This window comes from Eschscholzia californica, unplaced genomic scaffold, assembly GCF_041429995.1.
Source record: "Eschscholzia californica isolate CP2 unplaced genomic scaffold, dmEscCali1.0.p SCAF_3, whole genome shotgun sequence".
NCBI classification, from domain to species: domain Eukaryota; kingdom Viridiplantae; phylum Streptophyta; class Magnoliopsida; order Ranunculales; family Papaveraceae; genus Eschscholzia; species Eschscholzia californica.
Genome location: NW_028238420.1, coordinates 64,163,007 through 64,179,880, shown reverse-complemented (window position 1 = coordinate 64,179,880; position 16,874 = coordinate 64,163,007). Strand labels below are relative to the sequence as shown.

Genomic DNA, 16,874 nt, shown 5'->3' with positions numbered 1-16,874 from the left:
ACTCGATCGACCAAACTTCAAAACCACAGTATAGATGAATTTAAGCAAGTAAAACAGTGACAATTCAACAATCTGATTTTCGATTAATAAATACCCACGTAAATCCAATAGAATAACAAAATCAATTGAAATACTAGAGCCCTAAATAAGGAGTATCGACCTTTATTTCTCCTGGGTTACGTAGTGATATCTCCGACACATCGAATATGGCTACCATGGCCCAATAAGATAGACATCAAACAACCCACAATGATATGACAAGTAATATGGGTTATTTTGCGAAAGGGTCGTACATAAATACCAGGTTTTGCGAAAGGGGCATAACCTTTTATTATTTTGCAAAGGGGTCGTGGATTAGTATTGACCAGTTAAGTTTTAACGCCGTTAAATTTGAACACCGTTAATTCTCCATTACTTAAAAATTTATGATTATATTTAAATAAACTTTATACAATTTATGACATTTTCTATTATTTTTTCTAGATTTTTAGCTACTTTTGTTAAGAACTTAGGTAATTTCGGTTTTCTTCTAAATTATTAGATCAACCAAAATGATCTTATTAAAATAGTTGATAAATTGGTCATTTTAGTGCACAAACAAAAAACTAATGTTGTGCACTACAATGCATTGTAGTCACTTCCATTGTAGTCACGAATTGTACAACATTCATTTTTTTATGCCTTGATAACTCCATGCAAATAAATAACATAATGTATACATTCCACATAAATTAAGATTTTAGCCATCCATGTGGAGGAATAGCGCCCATCGAATTTACTTAAGGTAACACCGTTACGTCTACATAAGGACGTTAACTTTTCATCTCACGTGAAGTTAAATCTAACATTTATTTAACAGTCAATCCTAGTCCACGACCCCTTCGCAAAATAATAAACGGTCATGCCCCTTTCTCAAAACACGGTACTTATGTACGACCTTCTCGCAAAATAACCCCAAGTAATATCGGCGTTATTTCATCCATGTTGCCTTATTCTACTTTTTAGTTGCCTTATTCTACTTTGTATATGTCTTATCGACAATTGCCCATTGATCATTATGGTCTAGATATCGACTACTTCAACTCGGGTTAGTCGGATGTTGTCCGAAGCTCAACCTAACCCGTTCTCTCCAACTGATACGCAATACTAATTCTCCTCATTCTTTTCTTTCTGTCCAATTCTTTGTATCCACGGAGAAAACAAGTTCTTAAAGTGGCGGCGAAAAAGGCCAAACATCATGATATAAAGCCGTAAGAGTATCTAAAAGAAAAGCGAAAAATAACATAGGCTACTTTTTTATCGACAATTTTGAAAATCACGCGTATGTTGATCGTGTTACACTAAATACTCTTATTATTTACACTATCTATATAATAAAACAGAAGGAAAAACGATGACTGGGACAAACATCCTTTTTTAATAAAGGATATTGTCTAGAATCCCTTCTCAAAATTTAAAATATAGTTCTTCGTAGAAATAAAGTTACCTAATTAAAAAGCAATAATCGTTTCCTTCTTAGAAATAAAATAACTAATTAAAGAAATAAAGAAACAAAACAAATTTTAAGGGTTAAAAAAAGAAATTGAAATCTCTCTCTCTCTCTCAATAGAATAATAACTAATTTAAGATAAAAGAAACAAAAAAGTAATACAAAAAAATACTAATAAAAATCTCTCACTCTCAATAAAATATAACAATAAATTTCGTAACATTTGATTGATACAAGTGTCCGTGCCATAGGCACGGGATATACTCTAGTAATAACTAAGTTAAGAGAAAAGAAACAAAAAAATAATACACAAATAAATAATAACTAATAAAAATCTCTCTCTCTCTCTCTCAATAAAATATAACAATAAATTTCGTAATATTTGATTGATACAAGTGTCCGTGCCCTAGGGCACGGAATATACCCTAGTATTATTAAAACAGGTCAGTCGGTTCTGTAAAGTATAAGTCTGATCGTCTATTTTTGTTGGGAGATTGATAGATCTCAGATCTGGTGGCTGGTATAAATATCTTTTTTATGTAAATAGACTCAAAAGTGAAGGGTGATAGTGTCACTAATTCAAAAAAAAAAACTCTAACAATCTCTCCACTAAATCAACTACAATATCCCCAAGCGGTTTCGGTTACAAGGTCTTTGTTCTCTGCCATTCTCTCTTCTCTAAAATGTTTAGGAAGAATTCAAGAACGTTACAGCGTAAGCCAAGAGAGATATGTCGCATCTGTGTGACGTGGTGGAAACCAAGTACAAATTCAAACTGCATCAGTGTCATTCATTGAAGTTTGTTGAGTAGCTCAACAAATACTACTATGGCATCTTTAAGGCGGGTACATGGCTAGAAACCTATAATTAGTTTGAGATCAAAATCTGACTACAAAAACAAGCCAGATTCAAAGAACCACACCATCTACCTAGAGGTTTGGGGCTACTAGAAACTCCAACCCCATTACTTATATATATGAGATCTCAAGTGAGATTATTTCCTTTCGCTACAAATGCACACCAATTTATAGCAAAAAACGATTTTTCACTTAACCTATTTGTTCTGTTATATCCATCTCTCAGTGCCAGTGGTGGTAGTGACAGTTCACGTGGCATGGCTGGCTGTTAATGCCTCTTAATATGCTTGTCGCAAGACGGGTTGGCATGGTCAAAATCTTGGCACACTATGGCGGCCCGTTAACTGGTCCTGCAGTCATGAAGTTGCGTTTCGACATGGATTGTATCATGTTGGTTTCGAGCCACCCCGCCTAGTTAGAACCACCAGTGGAGCCATAAAAGGAGCCACCCCACCTCGTTAGAACTACCCATGGACTCATAAAAGAAACCCGGTTGAAGAGATAAAAGAAAAGACTACCTAACACTGGATTGCCCTAAGTTGGTTTTCTGCAAGGCAGGTTGAGAAATAACTTGATCGCTTCAATGAATTGATGAAATAACAACTCAGATCTGACTTCTAACACACAAAAAAATTCATCTGAATTTCCTATTTCTACTCATCAAGTAACTTCGAGTTTAACAAACAACACCCTTACAGGAAACAATGCTGTTCCACAAGTAATTCAATCACGCCTGCATAGAGCTAATGGTTTCACAGGATACCATATTAAAAATATAACAAAATCATACACCAACAAAGACTTACGATAGAGGCGAAGATCACATTATCGGAACATTAATTACCGGTTACGGTGATAATTAGTAATAATTTAGTCGACCTTTTCATCATTAATACAATTGAAACTCACAACTATATAGTGCTAAATTGGAAAACTTTAAGAAATTCAGTCTTCCTAGTGGACGGGGAAGGTAGAAATGTTGCGGCTTTAGCAAAGAAAAAGACTTCCCACAAAACTTGTCATTGAAGAAGTCTGATTAGTGACTGTTACCATCCTGGACGTTTTCTTTTTCCTATCATAAAGATGATAAACACGATTCTTTTTAGTATTAGAAGTAATCTTCTGTGTGTGAGCGATGATGATTAGGTCTGTCCCTGCAATAGCTTCAAACCCTAAGTTTATTATAGTGTCCCTTTTCCAATCAACATGAATAGTCTCTTCAATCCAAGTATTACTCTTCTTTTCCTCCTTCTGATATGGATCTTCCTGTAATATCCAAAACACAAAAGTGTTTTTCGTTGTACTAACAACCAATAATCTCTCTGTAAGAGATATACAATCGTCTATCTCCAGCAAATCAAATTTAAAGTGGACAAAATCAGGGATTGAGATAGTCCTGAACTTTTCACTTCCAACATCAAATGCCACGATAAAGTCATACCCCCCTAGCTTCTTCCAGAAAATGGAACCATTTGCATAAACACAGTCTCTTACAATCATACACGGTGGTACTTCATCAATCCTTCTCCAGCATTCATCTTCCCCTACTGTGAATACCGCGCAAAACATACTCTTATGGGCATGCCATATGCCCACAACCTTATGTATCTTAGATATAGGATCAAATCCGAGCCCATAACTAACAATACGAGGACAACCTAAGGAACGAGATAATATTTCTCTCTCCTCTTCTAATATGCCCAATCGCCTTTCTTCACGAGTGCTAAGGTTGTAAATATAAAAGGGGCTTTTGCATTCGGAGTACTCCCGGATACATACCAAACCGTTTATGGGTTTCAAGAGACGTTCGTCAATAGGCACTATTATGTTATGAGCATGACTTGTTGCCACACACCCACGTATATCCATTGGAGATAAAGAGATTAAGTCGTTGTCGAGACGAACAGAGAAAAGGAGCATTGGGTAATTATCGGGTCGGCTAAGATGTAAATCATGAAAGTATTGATCGTGTTGAATCAAGTAGAACCAATCTTTAGATACGGATTTAAACCGCATCAACGTCTTAACAGGAACTCTGCTAAGTATGTTGGATACTATGTCATAATTCTTTGGGATCAAAATATGATCAGAACCCAAGATAGTCTTTCTCTTCTTCTTCATGGTATGTCTACTTATTTTTTGGGGGTTTCCTACCACAAAAAGAGACCTACTGTCTCTGGGTAGTTAAATAAGAGGATTAGGAATTACTAATCCTCAATCCGAGTGGAAATAGAAATTCTAATTGGAAATAAAATGTCTGATTTTCTCTCCCAATATTCAATCTGGCGAACCTAGGCTAAACATTCCCCTAAATCATAAAAAAGGTTCCCTATTAATCTTCTTAAAATCTTCACTGAAACAAATAAAAGTTATACCTTTTCTCTCAAGTTAACCTAGAAAACTTGATGAAGACTCCATACCTGGTTGAGCAATTCTGATGATGGTGCGAACTCGATCGACTAAACTTCAAAATCACAGTATAGATGAATTTAAGCAAGTAAAACAGTGACAATTCAACAATCTGATTTTCGATTAATAAATACCCACGTAAATCGAATAGAATAACAAAATCAATTGAAATACTAGAGCCCTAAATAGGGGTGGGAAAAAGATCCGGAAGACCGCTATCCGACCCGTTCGACCGAGATAAAAAGTGTCCATGGACACCCGATGGTCATAACGATCAGTGTCCGACCGGCCCGAAAGAATTGGCGGACGGTCACGGTCAAAATTCTATGTCGAAGGACCGCCCGCTAACCGACCTACCAATATAGACCGTCTAAATAACCGACCGGTACGAATGGCCGAATAGGTTGACCGACTAAACTGTCCTCATTTTTAGAAGTTGACCGTTGAATTTTATAGACATATGAATATATGATGGTCGTTGGCTATAGTCATACAGTCCTCTAGAAGACCAAACATTAGTACATGGCTTAATTATATCTTGTCAAATGATGATCAACTGTGTTTTTTTCTTTTTTATATTTATTTTTGATTTCTTGGTTAAACATCTTTATTTGTAAGTAATTTTGTTTGTGGTAATAAAATAAAGTTCTGAATTTAAGTAAATTTTATTGGAAAATCTGGACCGAGACCGTCCGGTGTCCGACTGGCCCGGTAAAATAAACGGTCTTGGACGGTCAAGGGACAAAGAATTCTTGGGAGTGACCGTCCGAGTCCGCCCGAGTAAATAGGTGGTCACCAACAGTTTATGTCCGAGTCGACCGGTTCGATGAAGTTAGAGTCCGATACCGACCGGTCCGGACCGATTCCCACCCCTAGCCCTAAATAAGGAGTATCGACCTTTATTTCTCCTGGGTTACGTAGTGATATCTCTAACACATCGAATATGGCTACCATGGCCCAATAAGATAGACATCAAACAACCCACAATGATATGACAAGTAATATGGGTTATTTTGCGAAAGGGTCGTACATAAATACCAAGTTTTGCGAAAGGGGCATAACCTTTTATTATTTTGCAAAGGGGTCGTGGACTAGTATTGACCATTTTAGTTTTAACGCCGTTAAATTTGAACACCGTTAATTCTCCATTACTTAAAAATTTATGATTATATTTAAATAAACTTTATACAATTTATGACATTTTCTATTATTTTTTCTAGATTTTTAGCTACTTTTGTTAAGAACTTAGGTAATTTCGGTTTTCTTCTAAATTATTAGATCAACCAAAATGATCTTATTAAAATAGTTGATAAATTGGTCATTTTAGTGCACAAACAAAAAACTAATGTTGTGCACTACAATGCATTGTAGTCACTTCCATTGTAGTCACGAATTGTACAACATTCATTTTTTTATGCCTTGATAACTCCATGCAAATAAATAACATAATGTATACATTCCACATAAATTAAGATTTTAGCCATCCATGTGGAGGAATAGCGCCCATCGAATTTACTTAAGGTAACACCGTTACGTCTACATAAGGACGTTAACTTTTCATCTCACGTGAAGTTAAATCTAACATTTATTTAACAGTCAATCCTAGTCCACGACCCCTTCGCAAAATAATAAACGGTCATGCCCCTTTCTCAAAACACGATACTTATGTACGACCTTCTCGCAAAATAACCCCAAGTAATATCGGCGTTATTTCGTCCATGTTGCCTTATTCTACTTTTTTGATGAAGTTGCCTTATTCTACTTTGTATATGTCTTATCGACAATTGCCCATTGATCATTATGGTCTAGATATCGACTACTTCAACTCGGGTTAGTCGGATGTTGTCCGAAGCTCAACCTAACCCGTTCTCTCCAACTGATACGCAATACTAATTCTCCTCATTCTTTTCTTTCTGTCCAATTCTTTGTATCCACGGAGAAAACAAGTTCTTAAAGTGGCGGCGAAAAAGGCCAAACATCATGATATAAAGCTGTAAGAGGATCTAAAAGAAAAGCGAAAAATAACATAGGTTACTTTTTTATCGACAATTTTGAAAATCACGCGTATGTTGATCGTGTTACACTAAATACTCTTATTATTTACACTATCTATATAATAAAACAGAAGGAAAAACGATGACTGGGACAAACATCCTTTTTTAATAAAAGATATTGTCTAGAAGCCCTTCTCAAAATTTAAAATATAGTTCTTCGTAGAAATAAAGTTACCTAATTAAAAAGCAATAATCGTTTCCTTCTTAGAAATAAAATAACTAATTAAAGAAATAAAGAAACAAAACAAATTTTAAGGGTTAAAAAAAGAAATTGAAATCTCTCTCTCTCTCTCTCAATAGAATAATAACTAATTTAAGATAAAAGAAACAAAAAAGTAATACAAAAAAAATACTAATAAAAATCTCTCACTCTCAATAAAGTATAACAATAAATTTCGTAACCTTTGATTGATACAAGTGTTCGTGCCATAGGCACGGGATATACCCTAGTAATAACTAAGTTAAGAGAAAAGAAACAAAAAAATAATACACAAATAAATAATAACTAATAAAAATCTCTCTCTCTCTCTCTCAATAAAATATAACAATAAATTTCGTAATATTTGATTGATACAAATGTCCGTGCCCTAGGGCACGGAATATACCCTAGTATATATTAAAACAGGTCAGTCGGTTCTGTAAAGTATAAGTCTGATCGTCTATTTTTGTTGGGAGATTGATAGATCTCAGATCTGGTGGCTGGTATAAATATCTTTTTTATGTAAATAGACTCAAAAGTGAAGGGTGATAGTGTCACTAATTTAAAAAAAACTCTAACAATCTCTCCACTAAATCAACTACAATATCCCCAAGCGGTTTCGGTTACAAGGTCTTTGTTCTCTGCCATTCTCTCTTCTCTAAAATGTTTAGGAAGAATTCAAGAACGTTACAGCGTAAGCCAAGAGAGATCTGTCGCATCTGTGTGACGTGGTGGAAACCAAGTACAAATTCAAACTGCATCAGTGTCATTCATTGAAGTTTGTTGAGTAGCTCAACAAATACTACTATGGCATCTTTAAAGCGGGTATATGGCTAGAAACCTATAATTAGTTTGAGATCAAAATCTGACTACAAAAACAAGCCAGATTCAAAGAACCACACCATCTACCTAGAGGTTTGGGGCTACTAGAAACTCCAACCCCATCACTTATATGAGATCTCAAGTGAGATTATTTCCTTTCGCTACTAATGCACACCAATTTATAGCAAAAAACGATTTTTCACTTAACCTATTTGTTCTGTTATATCCATCTCTCAGTGCCATGGTGGTAGTGACAGTTCACGTGGCATGGCTGGCTGTTAATGCCTCTTAATATGCTTGTCGCAAGACGGGTTGGCATGGTCAAAATCTTGGCACGCTATGGCGGCCCATTAACTGGTCCTGCAGTCATGAAGTTGCCTTCGACATGGATTGTATCATGTTGGTTTCGAGCCACCCCGCCTAGTTAGAACCACCAGTGGAGCCATAAAAGGAGCCACCCCACCTCGTTAGAACTACCCATGGACTCATAAAAGAAACCCGGTTGAAGAGATAAAAGAAAAGACTACCTAACACTGGATTGCCCTAAGAGCATCTCCAATGGTGGGACACTCAATCTCTAACACTTAGAGTGCCACATATGACTTTTTGAAGTTTTTGTTACAAAATCATCTCCAATGAGACACTTTGTTAGATACTCTATTGTGAGGTTGACACATTTATTATAGAATGTCTAGAGAGAGAAACTCTGAAACTAGAGTGTCTCTTTGAGACTCTTTAAGTGTCACTTTAATATTTAAACCAATAGAAGCCTTTTCTTTTCAACTACCTTTTCCATATTCAATTTAAGAGTGACATATGTATTAAGTAGATAGATTTTAAAGATCTCCATTGGAGACAAAAAAAATTTAGAGTGTCTCTGTATTGACTCTTAGGAAAGAGAATCTTTATTTGACACTTGACAACTAGATTTTAAAGTTTTTGTTAGAGTGCCCCATTGGAGATGCTCTAAGTTCGTTTTCTGCAAGGCAGGTTGAGAAAAAACTTCATCGCTTCAATGAATTGATGAAATAACAACTCAGATCTGACTTCTAACACAAAAAAAATTCATCTGAATTTCCTATTTCTACTCATCAAGTAACTTCAAGTTCAACAAAAAATAAGTAACTTCGAGTTTAACAAGCAACATCCTTACAGGAAACAATGTTGTTCCACAAGTAATTCAATCACGCCTGCGCAGAGCTAATGGTTTCACAGGATACCATATTAAAAATATAACAAAATCATACACCAAAAAAGACTTACGATAAAGGCGAAGATCACATCATCGGAAGATTAATTACCGGTTACGGTGATAATTAGTAATAAGTTAGTCGACCTTTTCATCATTAATACAATTGAAACACACAACTATATAGTGCTAAATTGGGAAACTTAAAAGAGATTCAGTCTTCCTAGTGGACGGGGAAGGTAGAAATGTTGCGGCTTTAGCAAAGAAAAAGACTTCCCACAAAACTCGTCATTGAAGAAGTCTGATTAGTGACTGTTACCATCTTGGACGTTTTCTTTTTCCTGTCATAAAGATGATAAACACGATTCTTTTTAGTATTAGAAGTAATCTTCTGTGTGTGAGCGATGATGATTAGGTCTGTCCCTGCAATAGCTTCAAAACCTAAGTTTATTATAGTGTCCCTTTTCCAATCAACATGAATAGTCTCTTCAATCCAAGTATTACTCTTCTTTTCATATGGATCTTCATGTAATATCCAAAACACAAAAGTGTTTTTCGTTGTACTAACAACCAATAATCTCTCTGTAAGAGATACACAATCGTCTATCTCCAGCAAATCAAATTTAAAGTGGACAAAATCAGGGATTGAGATCGTCCTGAACTTTTCACTTCCAACATCAAATGCCACGATAAAGTCATACCCCCCTAGCTTCTTCCAGAAAATGGAACCATTTGCATAAACACAGTCTCTTGCAATCATACACGGTGGTACTTCATCAATCCTTCTCCAGCATTCATCTTCCCCTACTGTGAATAACTCGCAAAACATACTCTTATGGGCATGCCATATGCGCACGACCTTATGTATCTTAGATATAGGATCAAATCCGAGTCCATAACTAACAATACGAGGACAACCTAAGAAACTAGATAATATTTCTCTCTCCTCTTTTAATATTCCCAGTCGTCTTTCTTCACGAGTGCTAAGGTTGTAAACATAAAAGGGGCTTTTGTATATGGAGTACTCCTGGATACATACCAAACCGTTTATGGGTTTCAAGAGACGTTCGTCGATAGGCACTATTATGTTATGAGCATGACTTGTTGCAGCACATCCATGTAGATCCATTGGAGATAAAGAGATTTGGGTGTCGTCGAGACGAACAGAGAAAAGGAGCATTGGGTAATTATCGGGTCGGCTAAGATGTAAATCATGAAAGTATTGATCGTGTTGAATCAAGTAGAACCAATCTTTGGATACGGATTTAAACCGCATCAACGTCTTAACAGGAACTCTACTAAGTATGTTGGATACTATGTCATAATTCTTTGGGATCAAAATATGAACAGAACTCAAGATAGTCTTTCTCTTCTTCATGGTATGTATACTTATTTTTTGGGGGGTTCCTACCACAAAAAGAGACCTACTGTCTCTGGGTATTTAAATAAGAGGATTAGGAACTACTAATCCGAGTGGAAATAGAAATTCTAATTGGAAATAGAATGTCTGAATTTTCTCTCCCAATATTCTATCCCGGTGAACCTAAAAGTTTCCCCCAAATCATAAAAACAAATAAAAGTTATACCTCATCTCTCAAGTTAACCTAGAAAACTTGATGAAGACTCCATACCTGGTTGAGCAATTCTGATGATGGTGAGAACTCGACCGACCAAACTTCAGAATCACAGTGTATAAGTTAATCGATGAATTTTAGCAACCAAAACAATGACAATTCAACAATCTGATTTTCAGTTAATAAATACCCACATATATCAATTTTCAGATGAATTTATTTTTTTTTTCTTTGAAGCCAAATTTTCAGATGAATTCGAGCCCAAATAAAGGAGTAGATGGGAAGATCGAGAGAGATGGCATCCGAATACAGGTTTGCCCTAGATTGGCCTTTTGGGAGAGACGGGGAGTAGATAGAGAAAACGTGTGGTGCGGTCCGTGTGGATGTGGGAATTATGGAGTCATTAGTCGGTCTAAACAGATTTGGGCGGACCAAACCAATCCGATCTAAACAGATTAGGACCGATCTAAACAGATCCAATCTAAACAGATTTGGACAAATTGGAGATCGATCCTATATCAGATGGGTCAACTCCACCTAACCATCTAATTGTGGGGTTTGTCTCCTCCAATAGTAAACGGGTCGACTCCATCGAACCGTCTAACTGTGAGGATGATCTCCTCTAGCAGTAGAAGGATCGACTCCACTGAGTCATCTAACTGCAGAATTGATCTCATTTTATAGTAGACAAATTGACTCCACTGAACCATATAATTCTAGGGATGATCTCCTCTGGTTGTAGATGTATCGACAGAAATTCGAGTTGATTTTGGATCGATATGACTATTCAAACTTAGAATCAGAGTATGACATCATGTTCATCTCTCTGGCTTTCAAATTTAGAGCAGAGAATGACCCGGACTCGATTCCAAATGAATTAGATATTCAAGACTAAAGTATGGACAAAAGTTCGGCTAATAAATAGACTAAACTGCAAATTATTACATTCATCTTGGCGTTCAAAAAACTAATCAAACATGTTAGTTAGGGGATTAGTTTGCAACATGAGGGGCGATGACTCCCAACGGTGAACGTTCCACCTACCTAATAGTGTGTAAACCCTTTGAGTGTGTTTTGGGATGAACTTCTAAAAGCCTGGACCAATGACCGCAATGGTCCTAATTCTGGGACAGTTTCAGTAATTCCTTTAGATCTAACAAACGACGTTTATTCCGTGCGATCCCTCTTGACCCAATGGCCCGTATTGCAGTCGACGGTTAACTCAAGCAACCTGGCACATTTTTACACGAAACATTGACCTTTTCCAAACAACACGTCCCTAAAGTGAACAAACACGCCCCAAATACTCAGATCTTTTCAATCTCTATAAAAAAAACTGAAATGAACAACAAAAATTGTTTTGCTAGTGCATTCGTTCTATATTCTTGCATGTAAAAAATATTAATTTATGGAAAAAAAATCAAGAATATTTTAGTAAATCTATAATGATACCTCATTCCATTCGGTCCCCTTTTCTCTTCTCAATATATCAAACATTATGTGTGTCTGGTGATGGGCCTAAAAAGTTTCCTAAATAGGTCACCACCCGCAAGTATACGGGCGTCAAGTGATAATTCCGGTAAGTCCGGTTCGTTCCTCAGAGACTAAGTGAAACCTATTCTAAGACTTGGAAGTAAGACGGTTTTGAAAATGGTTTTTGGTTTTGGTGATTAATAAAGTATCTGAACAAAAAGGGAAATAAATACAAATAATACAAGGATGAACTCAAATGGGGGAAGATGACCTAGGATTTTAGAAATTCACCACATAAAATCACCTTTAGAAACAAATACTTAAAATGGTTAATTCTCTTCTTTTTTTATAACTCCGAATTTCGGATAATGAACTATCCTAATTCCGGGAGATGTTTTCGTTAAAACCGAATAAAACATAACAATGTAATCATTTTATTTTAAATAAATAAATCTCTAAACTACTATTTATCAATTAATAAGTATGAACCGTCAAATGATTTAACATAAGCACGATGCATCAAATCGAAAAGTATAAATAGTGAAAAGAAAATCTATTTATCAAACTAAAACGAATTAAACTATGAAGCATTAATCAAGAGTTAATCAATAAAAATTATATCTCTAAAAGATCAAAAATGGGTTTCATCGTAAAACCCTAGATGGAGAGTCTTAGCTAATCATGATCGAGATTTAAATAAATATGAATAATAAAAGAGGGAGAAGAAAACTTAACTTTTTCGCTATTTCAGAACCAAACAGGGCCTAAGGGAAAGATTTTCCTTCTGTTTTCCCAAAATTCTGCCAAACAGACCCATAGGGAAAATTATTTTCTCATCTTCCCGGAAACGATTTCCAGGTGAGAAAATAATTTTCCTTCCCTGGTTTTTCTTCTCCTTCTCTGTTTTCTCCTTCTTTCTCACTCTAAAGCTTCTCTTTCTCTATCTATAAACAAGAAATATACTCTCTCTTTCTCTCTATAACCGAACAGTAAAGAAAGGAGACAAAGAAGATATGAAATTTTAATTGAATTTGATAAACTTGATTCAATCTCTCTCTCTACAGTATCTCTCTCTCTCTTAACTCTTTCTATCTAATCTTCTCTCTCTCAAAAAGAGAAGAATCAGAAGAAGAAGAAGAAAAGAAAAACAGAAACAAAATCTCTCCTTCCAACTTTCTCTCTCTAGCTCTCGGCTATATCTTTAATGGCCGGGAGATGTTTTCTTTTCTTTCTCTCTGTCTCTCTCTCTCCCTCTCTCTCTCTCTCTGATTTTTTTATTAAGTTGAGCTCAAAGAGAGCAGATGATCCCCCTCCAATTCGAGATTATGAAACTCCTCTACACTCTCTGTTTTAGCCGTCCGGAGATGCCCTGGTTCTTTGGCCGAGACCTGTTTTTGTAGAGAGAGAGGATTTTCCCCTTATCCAATCTTTCCTTCTCGGTTATAATCCACAAATCGATTTCTTTCCTTTTCTTCTCCCTCAATCTCCCTCTCTTTCCTTCTCGGCTTCTTCTTTCCATTTCTTCATTCTTCACTTTCCATCTCTTCTCTCATTTTATTCTCTCTCTCTAACTGTGTTAAACGGTTTCCATTTAAAAGAGATAAGAGACGAAGGAGAGGAAAGAAAATCCTTAAATCTCGGAGTCCAACAGATTCAGTAAACAACTCCAGCAGCCGTCGGATCATTTCATGTGCGGTGTGGAGCACGCGGGACCATACTAGTATCTTGCATCTCAATACATGGAATCAGGCCTCAAAAGTACACCGGAATTCCCTGCTATAGCCCGACCATTGTACCGAAACTTTGTACAAACGTCCCCATCTGCAGCCACGTGTCATCTAGAACATGGTCAATCGCCTTTGACTCCAATCTTTGACTTCGGCTAACTTTCTCATCTGAACTCCGATTCGAACTCCGTTTTCGCCCACAAGTTCGTCTTGAACTCTACTTTCACATGAGCACTAATATTGACCATAATACCCTTGTCATTAAAATGACCAAAATGCCCCTCGAGTATGTCTTTATCACAATGTTTTCGCATCGAACTCCGTAAATGAGACCTGAGAAAGAAAATCAAACAAATCATCAGAGTAACCGCTCGAACTGGACTAACTAACCCGAGTTAAGATATTCAAATGAGACATTTTCACGTCTCATCATCTGGAATATAGCCTTAATTCAGAAGATAAAATAAGAGCTTATAATCAAAACCCTTTTAGTATGTCTAAAATACATAATCGACCACATTCCAATAAGTTTATGACATATGATCAAGAGCTTTCTAGTGTATCTAGAATATGAAATCAAGAGCACTCAAGTGAATCTTTTACTTGGAGTTTGGAGCATTTGATTATCCCGTGAAGACAATTTTGAAGTAAAAAATTAGGTCGGTGTTACGAGGGAAAAAGAAATTTTCTGGGGTGTGAAGTTTTGGGTGGAAACAAAAAACAAAATTAGAATTTTTGTTTCCCCTAAACAACCAAATCCTTATACTATAACCATCTCCGGCGAACCATCATCTCAAGCGAACCTCCATTTTTTGCGATAATTTTTTTTCTCCTCTCCATCTCCGACGAAGAGGCTCCCCGGTGAGGAACCCCTTCGACGGAACTCTTATTTCCAGACGAAACCAGATCTGGTTTCGTGTGGAAACCAAACCAGACGAACGGAGACAGAAGAAAGAGAGAATAAAGGGTGAAGAAAGAGATAATGGTGAATAGAGAGTGAAAAACAGAAAAGAAAGATAAAGATGATGAAGTCGTCGGCCGTCGCCTGCAACATCCGGCCGACGACTTTTTGCCTGCGACTTATGAGGTGTGTTTGGTTTTGGGTTTTTTGGTTTTCCACCGTCTTCCCCGGAAACTTTTCTGCTTCTCAAAACCAAGGCGTAAGTCAGAAGTAAGCTTGAAACCAAGACGACTTTTTGCCTGCGACTTACCAAAAACAGTCATTAGTCATAATTTACCATCACAACCTTGAAAATAAGTTGTTCGACACTCAACTGTTAGTATCGTTACAAGAGTGTAAAATATCTTTACAAAGAGAGATGTACGCTAAATTGTGAACACTAGAATTTAGGGTTGTTCATCGGTTGGATAACCGATTTTTCGGCCTATCCATAGACCGAACCGGAAGTCTCGATTAATGGAAAATTTTGGCCCAGCCAAACCATAGGAGGATCGGGTCGGTTATCCAACGGAATTCTACATGGCCGGTTTGGTTCGATTGGATAACCAAACCACCTACTGAAATAAAACAAATCCACAAATCAATTTCCTAACAAACTCATTCCACAAATCAAAGAAATCCACAGAATTTTGTTTGACATAAGTGAGAGATCCAAAATTTTATTCAGTTATGATTCTATGCAGAATTAAGTTTATGATGTAGAAGAATCAGAAATTCAAATCAGAAACCCCAAAATTGTTCCATTATGAAGAACTAGCATAAAAAGAATCTTGATGAGGAAAGAAGAACTAATAAGCATTTCATGGTGAACTCGATTAGCTCCTTCATCTGCACACATACATAACTGGGTTGTTCTAGAGCAAAACGAGAACCTTCATAAGGAAAAACGATCTTCAGTGTACCGAGATTAGGGTTTTAGAGAAAGAGAGAGAGAAAGAAGTGCCTTTTTTCCAGAGGAGAGGACTAAACAGAGGAAGACGTTGGTTGAGAAGGATGAGAGTGTAAGATGAAGAAGGTTAGTTGTTGTTTGAAGAAGGAGAAGAAGGTTTGTTATAGTTGCAAGGCTTAGGGTTGGGAGATGCTAGAGTGCCCATCTCGGTGCCCACTAAAATGCCCAACTGACGTGGAATCACTAAAAGACAAGATTTTTTTCAAAGTTTGACTACGGTGGGGACCGCTTTTGTTTCTAAATGGGGGAATTTGGGTATTGTAGTTGGGCACTCTATCATTTCCCCTTAAGGTTTTGCTTTTGAGAAAAATTTGAAGCCTACGTCTATTTTGGTTCCTTGATCGAATGGGAGATTGGGACTTCGGAAGGAAAAATGCATATAGTATTTTTTTTTTTTGATGTGTGAAAATGTTGATGCAAAATTTTAGTGATTAAATCTCAACCATCCATCTATCACTCCAATCATATATATATATAATTCGGAGGGAAAAATGCATATAGTATTTTTTTTTTTGTTTTGATGTGTGAAAATGTTGATGCAAAATTTTAGTGATTAAATCTCAACCATCCATCTATCACTCCAATCATGTATATATATAATATTAAAAACTAAAAAGTGTTAATTACCTACCGGTTTGGTTCGGTTGCTTCGGTTATCCGGAAACTTCATACATAAACAAATCTGAAGGTCTCGGTTTTAAGCTTTTAATATCCGAGGCAATCCGGATCAACTTTGGATCGGTTCCCGAACCACCCAAATCTGTTTGGATTGAGCGGTTCGGATATTGGATGTACACCCCTACTAGAAATCAAGTCAGAAGTCAGAACGGTGAAGTACCATTACAATCCTGGAAAAACTCCTTTCTCATGGAGACATATACTCAACTGATTACTTGAAGGAGAGAAAAAAAGAAAAGAACAAGAAAGGGTGAGACAAACAAGAGATCTATGTGTTTGTCCTATAGGTGGTGTTTTTTGTTGTTGAAAGTATAGGTCAGAGCATCTCCAATGGGAGCTCTATCCCTCCAAAGATGGAGCTCCAATCCTTCTCCAATGGTTCTTCAAATCTCCAAAGATTTGAAGAAATGCTTCTTCAAACATGAAGGGGCACTATTCACCTTCTCCATATGAGATGAGACATTTTATTTGGTCCTTTTGTTTTTATGTGTTT

The 16,874-nt window shown here is 36.5% G+C and overlaps 2 protein-coding genes across 2 annotated transcripts; both read right to left on the bottom strand.

Annotated features, from left to right (window-relative positions):
* Positions 1–2,252: 2,252 nt before the first annotated feature.
* Positions 2,253–5,738, bottom strand: LOC147553245 (putative F-box protein At1g32420). Its single transcript, XM_086672211.1, has 3 exons — positions 5,626–5,738; positions 3,282–4,936; positions 2,253–2,490 (listed from the first exon to the last, which is right to left on the bottom strand). The coding sequence occupies exon 2, from the start codon at positions 4,465–4,467 to the stop codon at positions 3,334–3,336; it is 1,134 nt and encodes a 377-aa protein (XP_086528337.1). The 5' UTR covers positions 4,468–4,936; positions 5,626–5,738; the 3' UTR covers positions 2,253–2,490; positions 3,282–3,333.
* Positions 5,739–9,112: 3,374 nt separating this feature from the next.
* On the bottom strand, positions 9,113–11,431 carry LOC147553244 (putative F-box protein At1g32420). The gene has a single exon (XM_086672210.1). It carries the CDS (start codon positions 10,395–10,397, stop codon positions 9,276–9,278), a length of 1,122 nt encoding a protein of 373 aa, XP_086528336.1. The 5' UTR covers positions 10,398–11,431; the 3' UTR covers positions 9,113–9,275.
* Between the last annotated feature and the right edge of the window lie 5,443 nt (positions 11,432–16,874).

Coding starts and splice junctions, on each gene's coding strand:
- LOC147553245 (XM_086672211.1), bottom strand. CDS start 4,467: ATGAAGAAGAAGAGAAAGACTATCTTGGGTTCTGATCATATTTTGATC.
- LOC147553244 (XM_086672210.1), bottom strand. CDS start 10,397: ATGAAGAAGAGAAAGACTATCTTGAGTTCTGTTCATATTTTGATCCCA.